Source organism: Coloeus monedula (assembly GCF_965178545.1).
Source record: "Coloeus monedula genome assembly, chromosome: 2".
NCBI classification, from domain to species: Eukaryota; Metazoa; Chordata; class Aves; order Passeriformes; family Corvidae; genus Coloeus; species Coloeus monedula.
The window spans coordinates 82,685,880-82,699,019 of record NC_138782.1 but is presented as its reverse complement, the minus strand read 5'-3'; the positions used below and the strand labels follow the sequence as shown (position 1 = coordinate 82,699,019).

At 39.1% G+C, this 13,140-nt stretch overlaps 1 protein-coding gene across 1 annotated transcript in view; it reads right to left on the bottom strand.

The window, feature by feature from the left end:
* MDN1 (midasin AAA ATPase 1) overlaps nt 1-13,140 on the bottom strand; it is a gene marked incomplete at its 5' end in the record, with an annotated part of 93,899 nt that overhangs the window by 54,278 nt on the left and 26,481 nt on the right. Inside the window, 16 exons of the mRNA XM_082302889.1 lie at nt 1,422-1,619; nt 2,351-2,581; nt 3,143-3,272; nt 4,382-4,526; nt 5,034-5,164; nt 5,254-5,392; nt 6,333-6,471; nt 6,548-6,682; nt 6,810-6,951; nt 7,672-7,818; nt 8,892-9,100; nt 9,475-9,653; nt 10,103-10,254; nt 11,046-11,156; nt 11,321-11,468; nt 12,064-12,177. Of these exons, the coding sequence (XP_082159015.1) occupies nt 1,422-1,619; nt 2,351-2,581; nt 3,143-3,272; nt 4,382-4,526; nt 5,034-5,164; nt 5,254-5,392; nt 6,333-6,471; nt 6,548-6,682; nt 6,810-6,951; nt 7,672-7,818; nt 8,892-9,100; nt 9,475-9,653; nt 10,103-10,254; nt 11,046-11,156; nt 11,321-11,468; nt 12,064-12,177 (2,450 nt within the window). The remainder of the gene's footprint in view (nt 1-1,421; nt 1,620-2,350; nt 2,582-3,142; nt 3,273-4,381; nt 4,527-5,033; nt 5,165-5,253; nt 5,393-6,332; nt 6,472-6,547; nt 6,683-6,809; nt 6,952-7,671; nt 7,819-8,891; nt 9,101-9,474; nt 9,654-10,102; nt 10,255-11,045; nt 11,157-11,320; nt 11,469-12,063; nt 12,178-13,140) is intronic.

Genomic DNA, 13,140 nt, shown 5'->3' with positions numbered 1-13,140 from the left:
GTAAACCAGAAAACAATTAGACCAGAATGTTTATGCTGGAGGTGCTGACAGTGTGCCTCTGAATGAGCTCACTCTGTCTGTAAATTGCTGATCTCAGTACAGCAAGCAAGGGAGATTCCAGTTTATATGCCATTCTCAGAGATCAGGCACACACACTTTCTGTTTGACCCATAGCTGCATCTCAGCCCAACTCCATATATTTATGTTGAATTTAGCAAAAAAAGCATACGGATATATGATTTATTTTGCATGAAACTTCAATACCTCCTGGTTCATGACTTAAACTAGGCATCTATCCCTGAAAAAACATAAATCTGTCCTTGCACTTCAGTCATGTGGATCTAACACTCAAAAGCAGCTCTTGAAGGATTGACACTGAGGAATACAATTCAGTCATGCTCCAGAATAACATATTAATCTATTGCATACACTGCCAGTTCTGTGAAGGAACACCCCTTTAATTAAAACTTTGCTTTTTCTTTACTATTATTATGGCATACAGAGGGGAGAGAACACAGAGCTTGTCTGCCAAATTGCCAGTATAGCTCCCTGGACATCACTCCCCCAAATGTGTAATACAGCATTGCTCAGGTATACAAGGTGTTAATCACCAAGGCATCCTACACATCTTGATACCTGTTCTGTATGAAAGGGATCCCAAGAGATTCCTTTTGTGATCTAATCAGCAGAGGGGAACTCTAAGCAACTTACCAAAAAGCATTACTTTGCACAATTTTATGCATGACTACCACAATCCATGAATGCCAGAAAGTTCAAATATGAACAATTAATACAGCATTAGGAACACATAGGTCCATGTGCTAAAAACTAACCAGGTGAGTTAGAAAGCTCACAGTCATCAATTTTTAGTCCTGTCACTGCATTTTAAGGGTAAGAAGCAGTGTTTTGTTAATTCCATTTGCATTAATTTGTCCCACAAGGGACTGAAATGCAGGGACTAAATAATTTTGCAAAAATTGTAGCAAATCTTTGAGAGCCTAGAGCAAGGCCAGGCATTAACCTCCAGTCTGTTTAGCTTTGTATTTAGGACCCCTGCTTTCCATGCTTTGTACAGCTTTAGTTAGTGGAAGTTAACAGGCGTTCTGAGCATGCAGAAGTGACAGAAAATCACAACTCCAAATTAAAAAAAGCTTTGTTGCACCAAAAAACAGTCTATGAAAACTAGCCCATTAACCATTAAGAAGTAATGAAAAAAGGGAATGAACAGATGTGTCTTCTTAATAAATGTGACTGAGTTGCAATCTACACACTTGGAGGCAGAAAAGGCATTTTTCTAAGGCTTAAAAACCAATAAATTGCTCTCTGATGGTTCAGGTATCCTACTGAGATTTAGTGAATAACAAAACTACTGAAAATATAAATCACAGAATAAATGTCCACCCACTCCCACAGTCTCTTGCCTCTTGGAATAAAAAATGGGTGAATTCCCATAAAGTTGTCCATCCATACGAACTCTTTTTCCTTTGTTCTGTCATAAATCTTTAGTTCATTCTTCTGATAATCAGTCAGCTCAAAGAACTGACTCATTTTCTCACTTAAGAATGTCAGGCATTTATCACGAGCTAATAAAGCCATGTCAGCTGAGCAGGATGTTGTACCTGTAATTAGAAAAGTTAAGTGTGCTTCAAAACATAACTAGGCACATTCATCTTATGACAAGAAACTCAATCCCTTCATGTGCATGCAGGTTTTTATTTCATTTTAATGTATTTGCTTGACAGTGCTTCCAGTACTATTTACCATGGACAGATTGCTCTGTGAGCAACAGAACTAAGGGTACCGTATTTCCAACTCCCTTTCTTCTACCATCACAACCACCTTGATCCTTCACCATAGCCCCCCCCAGGCTTTCTTTTCTGGCATTTCTTGTGCCTTTCACTTTCCCTCCTCTCCCTTATCTACTATTTATTAGCTGGGCCAGCAGCCAAAGGCACAAAGATGCATTCTCAGCTATGTGCATGGTACAGGCCAGCACAGACAGATGCTCACATGTGGAGCAGGGGATAGAGAGATTAATATGTGCTCATGTGCTTAAGTACTGTATCAGCTCAGAAGACTCAATAGAAAACACAGCTTTTCTTTACTTGTGTGCTAGCCTTTGTAATATTATTAATCCCTCTAATTTACTTTAGCTTGCTGTATTACTCAAACTCTTGCTACTGAAACACAGAAAAGGCACATGACATAGAGATTGTTAAATAGAAGTAAAAGCTTCTCTCAGAAGAGTCCCATGCTGCCCCAAAGCATTTTGTTTGCATTTGACTAAAAAATATTAATACAAATACACAGTTTCATATTTTCTGCTACCAAATGAGCACTGAAGACTTACCTGATCCTATTCCATCAATATACACCAAACATGCAGCATGGATAAAAGACATCACTGGGGAAACGTTAAGGCGGCTACATGCCTTGGCAGAACCCGACTCATCCTCTACCATGACATTCATAAAATTAACCCAGGACAAGATGTCTCTCACACTGAGAATACACTGGCGACCAAACTCTTGATTAGTCAGCCATTCAACAAAGTCCATCATAAGTTCTGCTATGTCTGCCCCTAAAAAGAATGTAAACAAACAAACAAACACACACAAACCCAAATAAATTTGAGTTGTAAAATAATTGTTTTGGTCACATCTGCTACACTGTTGTAAAAACATCTCTAAAGTAGGTACAGCTGCATGAGCAATGTGGATGGGTACTCTACATACTAGAAAAACAGTAACACAAGAGTAAGTTCATGCCTGAGCTGTCGTTACAGATCCTTTTAAATACCGGTAACAAGACAGAATCAGGTGACTAATACTAACAGTGAAGCTGCTGGCAGAAAGTGAAGTGTCCAGTCTTTCAACACTCTACATTAAAACCAAGTTGGGACACTGAAGGGCTGGGGATAGTTCAGCTATCTGGATGGTGAAGTAAACACAGCCCTGAACCTACTTCTGGCTGTAACATACACAGTGAGGGAAGAACAAACTCAAAATATATCATACTGTCCTAAGGGAAAAATGTAGCAGAGAAAGGGTCACACTGCTATAAATTCTGAAGAAAGGTTGGCAGCCTCCAACCTCCTTATTTTCTTAGCAGTATTTGAATACCAACACAGAGAAATACCTACCCTCGTGATTTATTGCACCCAGAGACAATCCTGGATGAAGATTGTGTTTTACAATCTGTACCAAATCATCCCGGCCATTGCTCTGTGGGCACCATATTTCTGTAAATCTGTTGCGCAGCGCAGGGGAAAGCTGCAAACAAGCAGAGTAACAGAGCAATTAAAGATTCATTACATCATCTTCCTTAGGGCTCTGTTAACAACAGCCTTGTCGTCACTGCACTTGTAAACAATAAATAAAGTGAACAAGATAGACCTTTCCTTCTAATTTTGACAGAGACACTTTGCAAAATCTTTGCAAAAAGGAGGATTTTTAAAACTTCTAGTAGTGGTATCAATGCAGGAAATGTGTTGTAAAGAAAGTTCAAAGGAATACGGGAAGAAACTGAGCTGGTTTGCAAGCACCAAACCTACATTTCATTCTAGGACATCATGTATCAAACAATGGCTCTGTAATCTCCCTTTGCTTAAAAGAAAACCACATGGAAATTTGCCTTCAATTACAACCCGCTTCTCTACTTTCTCTCTTTCTTGGCTGAATTGGTCAAGCAAAAATTAGTAGCACAAATGCAATGCAGAAATAAATCCTGTTTAAACACATGGCTTCACAATGAGTGGTTCTCTATTCCAGAAACCACTTTAAATGGAGTACCCATCTTGTTTTGAGTAAAAGAGCTTCTGGTTCTTTTTTATAGACCTAGCTTCCAACACTGCTTAAAAGTTGCAGGGTTTTGTTGTCTTATGGGTTTTCTTTAACATGTTTTAAATTACTTAATTCTCAACTTCAGAAACCATTTTTTGCAATAAATGAAAAACATCTTCTGCGATGTGATGTTCATTATTCACCAAGAAACACAAGAGGACCATCACTGTCTGAATAGGATTAGTGAGAACAATCTGTTACACAACTTCGTACTACCCCAGAGAGCTGGATTTACTTGCTTCACAAGTCACAGATCCTGCACTTGAAGTATTCTACATATTAAGCCTGAGTATTGAGAGGCCTGAAGCTTCCTTTGATGTTTTGCTGAGTAGTCATTTATAACACCAAAGTGACAGCCCACGGAAGTGGCAGAAAACAGATTCACCCCAATCCTCATTTAGAGTGATGAAGCAGATGCCAACTAGAAAGCACTGGATGCCAGAATTGGCATGACACATTTTGGCATTGCACCTCCAACCACTTAATGGCCAGTAAAACCAGAAAGATGCATGCTGTATTTCCAGATGTTTTGACGTTACCTCTTTTTTCCCAAAGTCACCTCCAGGGTTCATGGTCGCAAGGATACGGAATTTCTTTCCTGCAACTAATAGTTCTACCTCATTCTCCTCATCATCTTGACCACCTTTTTCAGCAAGTACCAATGTCTTTTCAGCTTCAAGAACACTAGAGAAATGGATAAAAAAAATTGCTAATTTTAAATTCTGTTCCACACTTCAAAAGGTCACTTAAAAATGAAAATCACATTAATCGGCCTGGATAAACTTTCCTTTACCCAATATAACAGGTAACAGAAAAGACTAAAATGAGGGATACTGCAAATAGATAATGAAGTTAAACTTATATTTTAGTTGTTCTGGTTTTTTTGTTGTTGTTGTTGTTGTTTTTTTTTTTTTAGACACACACAAAAGAGGGGAATAACTAGATTTTGTTCCTGGGATTTGACAAGAGGCATAATTTCAAGAGCTCGCTGACAGGCTGAAAATATTAATACTGCAGATGGTAAACTAGAGATTTTAAGTTTTATTTGTACCATTGTCCTTTTTAGCAAGAGAACACCTCACCTAAGCCAGGAAACAAATGTGCCTAAAAGAAGTCAGATTTACCCCACTTATGTTTGGATAATGAACAGACACATTGAGGATGCTTAGTACTACCACATTTAAGACATACCTGTTAAGTCGCTCTAGTACAGAATCATCAGCTAAAGAAATTTCATCAAGGAGAAAAAACCCCTCCTCTTTCATTGCTAAAACAAGAGGTCCATCACACCACTCAAAGAGTCTAGAACCATCAGATTCCTCCTAAGAAATGGAAAAGGAAGTGAAGTCATAACCGCTACTTTTTACTTCCATGGTCCCACCATCCAAGCTATTACTGGTGCAAGACAAACCTGGTCTTTGGACCTCTGCCTGACTGGTCGCAGCCCTCCCAAGAAGTCTGATGTCTCCATATGCAGGTGGCAATTCACTGAGTACAGCTTCTGATTTGCTAATGCTGCAAAGATCTGACAAATGGTAGTTTTACCACACCTGCAACGAAGTAATTTCATTAAAAAGGATGAATTTAAAAAAGAAGCAAAACCAAACAATCAGCTCACTTTGGACAGGATTCATACTTTCATTGAAGAGCTATGAGGCAAAGGCCCAACACACAAATTTCCTTCTGCTCCTTTCCTTTAAAGAAATGTATGCAAAGTGAAGCCATTTTTGGCACAACTGTTGCTGACTTGCCCAAGAGGCCTTTAATTAAATTTAAATGAATACCTGCATAGATACATTTCTGCATGTTGAAAGTCAAATTTTTTCAGCTTGCCCTTACAGATACCCAACCAGCCTAACATTTCACTGAACTAGAACTGCTACACGTCTGGACCAAGCCTAAGTCCGAGGAAATAAACCACCGAGTACCTAGTTTTCATTTACTACCCAAGTAAATTTTTCTTCTCTCTTTTCTTGCATTTTTCTTTCCTTCTCTTCTACAAAAATTTAGGCTACAAATTTATAACCAGCACAAAGCAGACATTATCTACTTCTATGACCTCCTCTACAGCATATGAGGTGAAGAAGTGGTAGCAAGGCTATATTCAAGCTCTTAAAACATGTAAATTGAATGTGTTCTCAAAGAGAAAAATGCCACAATACCCCAAAAGCAGGCACTACAGTGAGGCACACTGAGATTCTACAGGGCACCTTGTAAAGATGGGGACAGAAATCAGCTCATTTTCATTTTACTACTTTTATATAACTTCTGTGTAGTTATACAATGCAGATAAACCCATCAAAGACTTGGGTTAAACGAGATGCAATTGCTTCCCCTCAAAAAGGAACTGTGAAAAACAGCAGTTGCAAGCCTGCCATGAGAAAGGCTCAAATGTCTCAGATCAAAGAAGCACTGAAGCCCACACAATCACTGTGTCCAACTCAGCAGCCAGTGAAGCACTACCAAGAACATCACAAGAAGCAGGATTACCCAGTGTCTCCCACCAGCAGTACTGGTTCACCAAACTCCAGGGCTCGTCCCACCAAAATGGCAAGTCTCCTCATCCCTTGAGTCCAGACAACATGGTTAAAATCTCTGTCCATCACTGACATCCACGTGGAAGACTTAGCTGTACAACAGAAAGCAATCCATCAGCTTCAGTTACATCTAGAGATCTACCAGTGGGGTCCCTATAGGAAACTCACCCAGTAGCTTTTTGACACTTTCCCCTGAGAAGAGAGACTCAGGGTATATTTTTTTCTTGAAGTGTTTTTCAATGACATTTTGAATAACATCCACCTCCTCCTGTTTCCTGACTCTGCCTGCCAGAAGCATAAAACCTGCAAAACAGAGGAAGAGAGAAAGCAATTACTACCTGGGTAATCAGCAACAAAAATTTACACTTAAGAAGTGGGGCTGGAAAGTGATTCTACAGACACTTAAAAAAGCCAGGGCAGCAGAGCTCACCATCATTTGCTAAGTGCTGAAGCCAGTCATACTCCTTCTGCAGCTGTTCTGCCAACCTGTACCTTTCAGCCCAGCGGAACAGATCCCGCAGGGTAATGAATCCATGCTTCCCAGCAAACACTGTCGAGCCTCTGCGGTAAGACTGACACAAGAACAAAATGGGAGCTATTTTTTCATGAACTCGTCCAAATACTTCAAGCAAAGCTAACCACCACTCTCTGCAGTGACATTGTAACAAGAAAATTCCATGAACAACAACAACAAAAAACCCTAGTAGAGTCACAACTCTTAAAGACTAATTCTTTTTAGGCGGGTATTTGATGAGCACCAGGAACAAAAGAATTTCGACAATAATAATAATTTTTAAAAAAATCAACTAAGAATAAAATAGGTACTTGGAATAAAACAAAATCCAGTTTGTGCTGCTGTAATTGCTTTCAAATATGAGGTAGTTTTAGCTACATAATAAGTGTCAAATGCCTGTTGAATACAGGAATGGCCAAACATATCCAAAATTGCTGCTTAGAAATAATACCAAATTTCATGTGACCCAAAGACACCTACAAATCCAGTACTGTACTTTGGCTCCAGAGAAAGGGATAATTCTACACATCAAATCCCAAGATGTCTGGTTTTTTTGGTTTTTTTTCCTCGTAGCTTTCTCTCAAATCTGACATCAGCTTTCCAATTCTTTGTCTTAACCACTGAAATTTGTACCTTGGTGGGTTCTCTCCATGGTTTAGAATTGTAAATGTCCATCAGCTAACAATACCTCCCCCTCAAAGGAATTTCTACTACTTTGTACATGTTACTTTGAAATATGTTTGCATTTGTTAGACTAAAAGAAGGAAGACTCTCATACTTGCAGGTCTAACATGACTTTGACAAGCTTGCTGCAGTAAGAAGGTGGCAAACTGCATCTCCTGTGCAGGATGGTTTCCAGTTCAGCACTTGGCAGTTCATCAAAATGCAGCTCCACAAAACGATTTCTGAAGGCTCTGGACAAAACCTAAAATATGAGACCACACTACTGCTCAAACTTTTTCCTTTGATATTGCTTATAGATCTTCCCCTACACAACCAAAGGAAATAGGGATAGTGTCATAGCATACCAATTAACACACACACATGAACATTGAAAGAAAGCACAAGAGAGTCTGGGTGAGGACAAAACCTTTAAAATGGATTGTGTGTTTTAAGGGCCTAGGCAGCTAAATATTGTAAAACCACAAGCACACTCTCCCTACAATGGGAGAATTGGAATGATAGAAGTGATAAAACTTTTAGGCTGAGACAAAGACAGTTTCATAAGTAAAGCAAAAGGTGCGTGTGCAAACAAAGAAAAATCAGGAATTAATTCATTGCTTCACATCAATAAGCAGGTATTCAGCCATCCCCAGGAAATATGGGCTTCATCACACACCAGTGTTATTTAGGGAAACAAACACTGAACATCCCCCTCTTCCTCCCCCTCCCCCCAGTTTTGACTGCTGAGTTTTGATATATGACATGGAACATCCCTTTGGTCAGCTGTCCCAGCTATGTCCCCTCACAGCTTCTCCAGCACTCCCACGCTACTCCACAAGTAGGTGGGGCAGTGTGAGAAGCAGAAAAGGCCTTGAAGCTGTGCAAGCACTGCCCAGCAATAACTAAGACATCCCTGTGCTATCAACACTGTTTTGATCACAAATCCAAAACACAGCACCATACCAGTCACTACAAAGAAAATTACCTATTCCAGACAAAAACCAGTACAAAATGGACTTCTATAGCCTAAGTAGAATCTCTTTTCCAGTGCTCTTGGACAAGAAATGCTGAGTCACGTAAAATACACATGAACTCCAGTTCAGTAAATCACTTAAATCTCAACTACCTAAAATGAATTAGAAATTCTGCATCTGTGAAACAAGCAACTCATCTAAACAGAAGCCAGCTGTACTGACAGTCCACAGCCACCTCAACTCCCTCCCTCTTGAGAGATTCATGCTGCTACACATGAAAAGGTTCTCACATCACACTTTATGTATGAGAGAGATTAATTCCCTAAAGTCTTACCTACCCAAATAAATAGATCATACAGACCTTTCTGCCACCATAGAGACCTGGAGGGTTCTGTGTGGCAAACAGCATGAAGCGAGGGTGAGCTTTGACAACTTCCTGAGTCTCAGTAATGAACAGCTCTCTGTTATCATCCAACAAGCGGTTGAGAGCCTCCAGAACATCAGTGGGAGCCAAATTCAATTCATCTAGAACAATCCAGTAGCCCTTTCTCATTGCATCTATGAGAATGCCTTGGGGGGAACGGAAAAATTCCAAGTTAAAAATCTTATCAAGCAAATCTAACAGAAGCACGCACTCAGATACTTTTACCAACCCATTTTCATTCAGGATAAACACTGATCTAGAGAAGGAAGCAACAGTATTGTTTAAATTGTTGACTTATCATCTTTAGGTCCAATAGGACAAGCATGATCAGACAGACATGAACTTTTCAGAATTCAATGAAATTCACACAAGTGATTACGAATAAAGTGCAACTACTAACTTTATGACAGGTCATCTCTCCATTGTAATAAACCAGACATGTTAAGCAGAAAAGAAGAAAAAAAGCCCTGGCCATTGAAATGAGACAGGAATTTGGAGTATATAGAACATGCTCACTTACCCTCCTTAAATACCAGCTTTCCAGAGGCATCTGATGTGTAACAGCCAATATATTCTTGGATATCAGTATGCTCATGGTTGTTAATCCTTACACAATGATTCCCAGTAGCAGCAGCCAACCAGCGAATTAAACTGGTTTTACCAACAGAGGTCTCTCCTTGAATCAGTACTGGATGAGTCCTAAAAGCCATGACCAAAATAGTGGGTTAGAAGCAGGAGCCATGCCTTTCTCACACACAAGGTGTCAACATTATTAAACCACATTACCAAAACACCACCACTTCACTCATTTAGGGTATCCAAGATCACACACTAACAGGCAAATACAAATAACTTTACTCCCAAGTGCTAACAGCTACCCCTGAAGTTTTTCATGGCAGTGTGAAATAAGCAGGTTATTCTAACTGCAAATTTCTAGATCAGAATTTAAATAAAACTAGGTATGGCAGCAAGATGTTTTAAGGAAACAAGAAACATATGTATAAATTTCAAGTCACTCTATAATGAAAAGTCAACTGTAAAGTAGAAGGAAAATAGACATTATTCATAGACTTAGAGGGGCACCAACACTCAATGCCTAAACAAACATATTTAACCTATATTTTTAACTAAAAACTTGAAACACTTACCCTGCAGACACAACCCTGACAATGTCTTTCAGATTAAGCTTAACTGAAGGGGTGAGCACGTAACTCTCATCTACTGTAGGTTCTTTGTCCCCAGCTGAAATCCAGTATCCTTCTATAAGTATAAAACTCCCTCCTTGGGGTTTTGGTATTTGCTAAGGAGACATGATAGAAATCACAGATTATACAAACGGGTTTCAATTTACTAATGAAAACAACTACTGTTACACCACTGCTACCTATGCTGTAAAGAAATTTTAAATCAATCCCTGAGCACTCCTGCAATAAGCACTGTCACAGAATGCAAATTACAGGAAAAACCTGACCAGATTATTTCAGGGTCATGAAGCAGGAATCTTTGCCAGTGCCATGAAGATAAAAATGTCTCAAGAGCCTAGCACTGAATTTTGAAGGGCATTTTCAGGCAGGAACTTTGCTTTAATCTTTTTATGCTCAGACACATTTTCCAGTACGAAAGGGTTGATTTTGAAACCAATACCCATCTCTTAAACTGGCTTCCCCATCCCCCATGCAAACTCGTGCTCGGTTCCCAGCACTAGTGATATTCTTCCTTTCCCATAAAAGACAAAGCACAGATGCTTCTTCATATCCATATGTTCTGCATTCAGAGTTTAAAAATATAAAGCCTGAGAAAGCTCCTCAAAAGTCTGTGAAAGCTTTACAGTTGGAGCCACTGCATTAAGCTGCCCACACTCCACAGTGCTGGAAGCCTGAATAAATAAACAAATAAATGAGCTCACATACAAACATTCAAGCAAACTGAAAAACTACAGAAGAATGGTACTAATTTTTTCTAGTTCTTATCTTTATAAAATGAAAAACAGAACTGCAAGAAGGAAATGTAGAGGAAAAAAAGGAGAGAAGACAACTCAAAATAAATTCCACTTTAAATACCAGACAGATCTTCATAATCTTAGTTGCCTACCTGCTTGAGAAGGCTTTTGATGTTGCCAGAGACTATATGCTGGCAAATTAGCTTTTGAACCACTGGGTGAGAACCTCTGTCAAGCTGTGTCAGGAAACTCAAACAGAAACCCTAAGAAGAAGAATTATTTTCGGTGATAAATACGAAAAGTAGGGGAAAAGATACAGATTAAAGAACCATTTCTGTTCAATACTGAACCTAGAGAGGATTATCTTTTACCCAAACAACCTCTGTAGTGAATACACACTGAAACAAATGCTAGCACAGGTGATCACCTCATACAGGGAGCGCGCTATGCTGCCACACGGATTAGATGCTGCAAATCTCAATGCCCTGCACAGGGTACGGAGACTGTAGTGAGGTCTGTGGCCAGTTCCATCCACCAACTTTGTTTCTGCTTCCTTTCTCACAGACAAATAAAAGCTGCAAAAACAAATTTACACAGAGCTGTTACTGATCAGACCACTGCTCCAAGGAATTCAAACCCAAGTATGAACACCTCAGCTTATTCCCAACTGGAACTTTTCTTAGAAGCTCCAGGCTGGGAAAGCCATGCCAAGCTTTGCCATCTGTACAATCAGTGAAGCAAAACAACAGAGTATTTTTAGAAGTGTATTTTTGAGAGAGCTTGATATACAGGGAGTGACTATAAACTCCAAGTATTCTAAATGTGAGATAGTTCACCTTACACTACAGGAAAGAAAAGTAACTCTAGACAAATACAACCATTTTAGTCTCTCAGATATGAAACAGGACTGAAACAACAATACTTTTTAACTGGTGCCACCAAGAAAACAATTCTGAATTAATAAAAAATAGAAATCTCCTTCCCACAAGTACAGAAACCCTCAGAATCAAGATGGATGTCCATGCTCTTCTGTTTCCTAAAGCTATGCCAACTGCTCCATGGGGAGCATTACAGTTGTTTCCCAAAGCAGTTTAGCCATGGACTACAGTTACATACTTTCTTTTTGTGACTTATTTCATCAAGAATTATAAGAGATTACAGTCAACTCACTTCACAATTCCTTGTACTGTGCTTTTGTTCACATTCAAGCTTCTCAGATAATCCATGATAAGAATCTGCAAGTCTCCTTCATTTCTCAATTCTTCTACATAAAGTTCAGTAAACCTGAAAGAATCAAATCAATCTGTAGCACTTAAGGCACCTGACCATATTGAAAAATCATGTTATACATAAATCTCATGGCATGTAACATTTTAAATTTTTAAGTAACAGAATACGGGTAGTTAAAGCTATAGACCTATAGACTGTCAAACCTACAGACAGACTCAAGAACCAGAGCAGTTGAAAAATAAGGTATTACTAATACTTTCAAGTAATTTATCTGAATTAGTTTAATTTCTTAGACTGAAAGTGAACAATGTGACTTAAATTACAATTTTAAACAATTTGCAATAGATACCTGAATGTTACAGCCTGAACAATGCAGTACTGACACAGCTGTAGCTATTTTTGACAAATAGTAGTAGGTATTTTTGACAAATAGAAATACAAATTCATTTAAACTTAGCAAGTTATGCTGACGCTGGACTCTCTCCTGTATTACAATCACTTTCTTTCCTTTCACGATTCTGCAAGACAGCCAATAGCAATAAAACCTTGCTTTGCCACTGGAAACTACAAATGACTAGTTACACATAGGTGGTGCATCCCCACAGTCTTGCAAAGTGTTTAGGAATCTGGGAAGGGACTATACATGCAACTTTTGGCACTCATGAGGGAAACTGCATCAAGCAGGACATCTGTGCATACAGGAAGGTAGATGGCACTGAAGAATGCATCCGCCACAATTCCAATTTCCTTGCCACAACTTACATGTTTTAAGACCACACATCAAATATTTTGAATATCACACATCTGTGCCACCCTGCAAATCCTCTTCCTTTTTAGTGAACGAGACTGGACATGAAGCTTTTTGCAAGGATCATCAACACTTCTGAGTTATCAAGAGAATGGCTGCTAAACAGACACAAAGCACTTACTTGTCTTTATTACTCCAATCAGGAACATAAACTGCTGCAGTAGCATTCCCAGGTACTGACAGCTTGTGAAGAATAATAATTTCCTGCC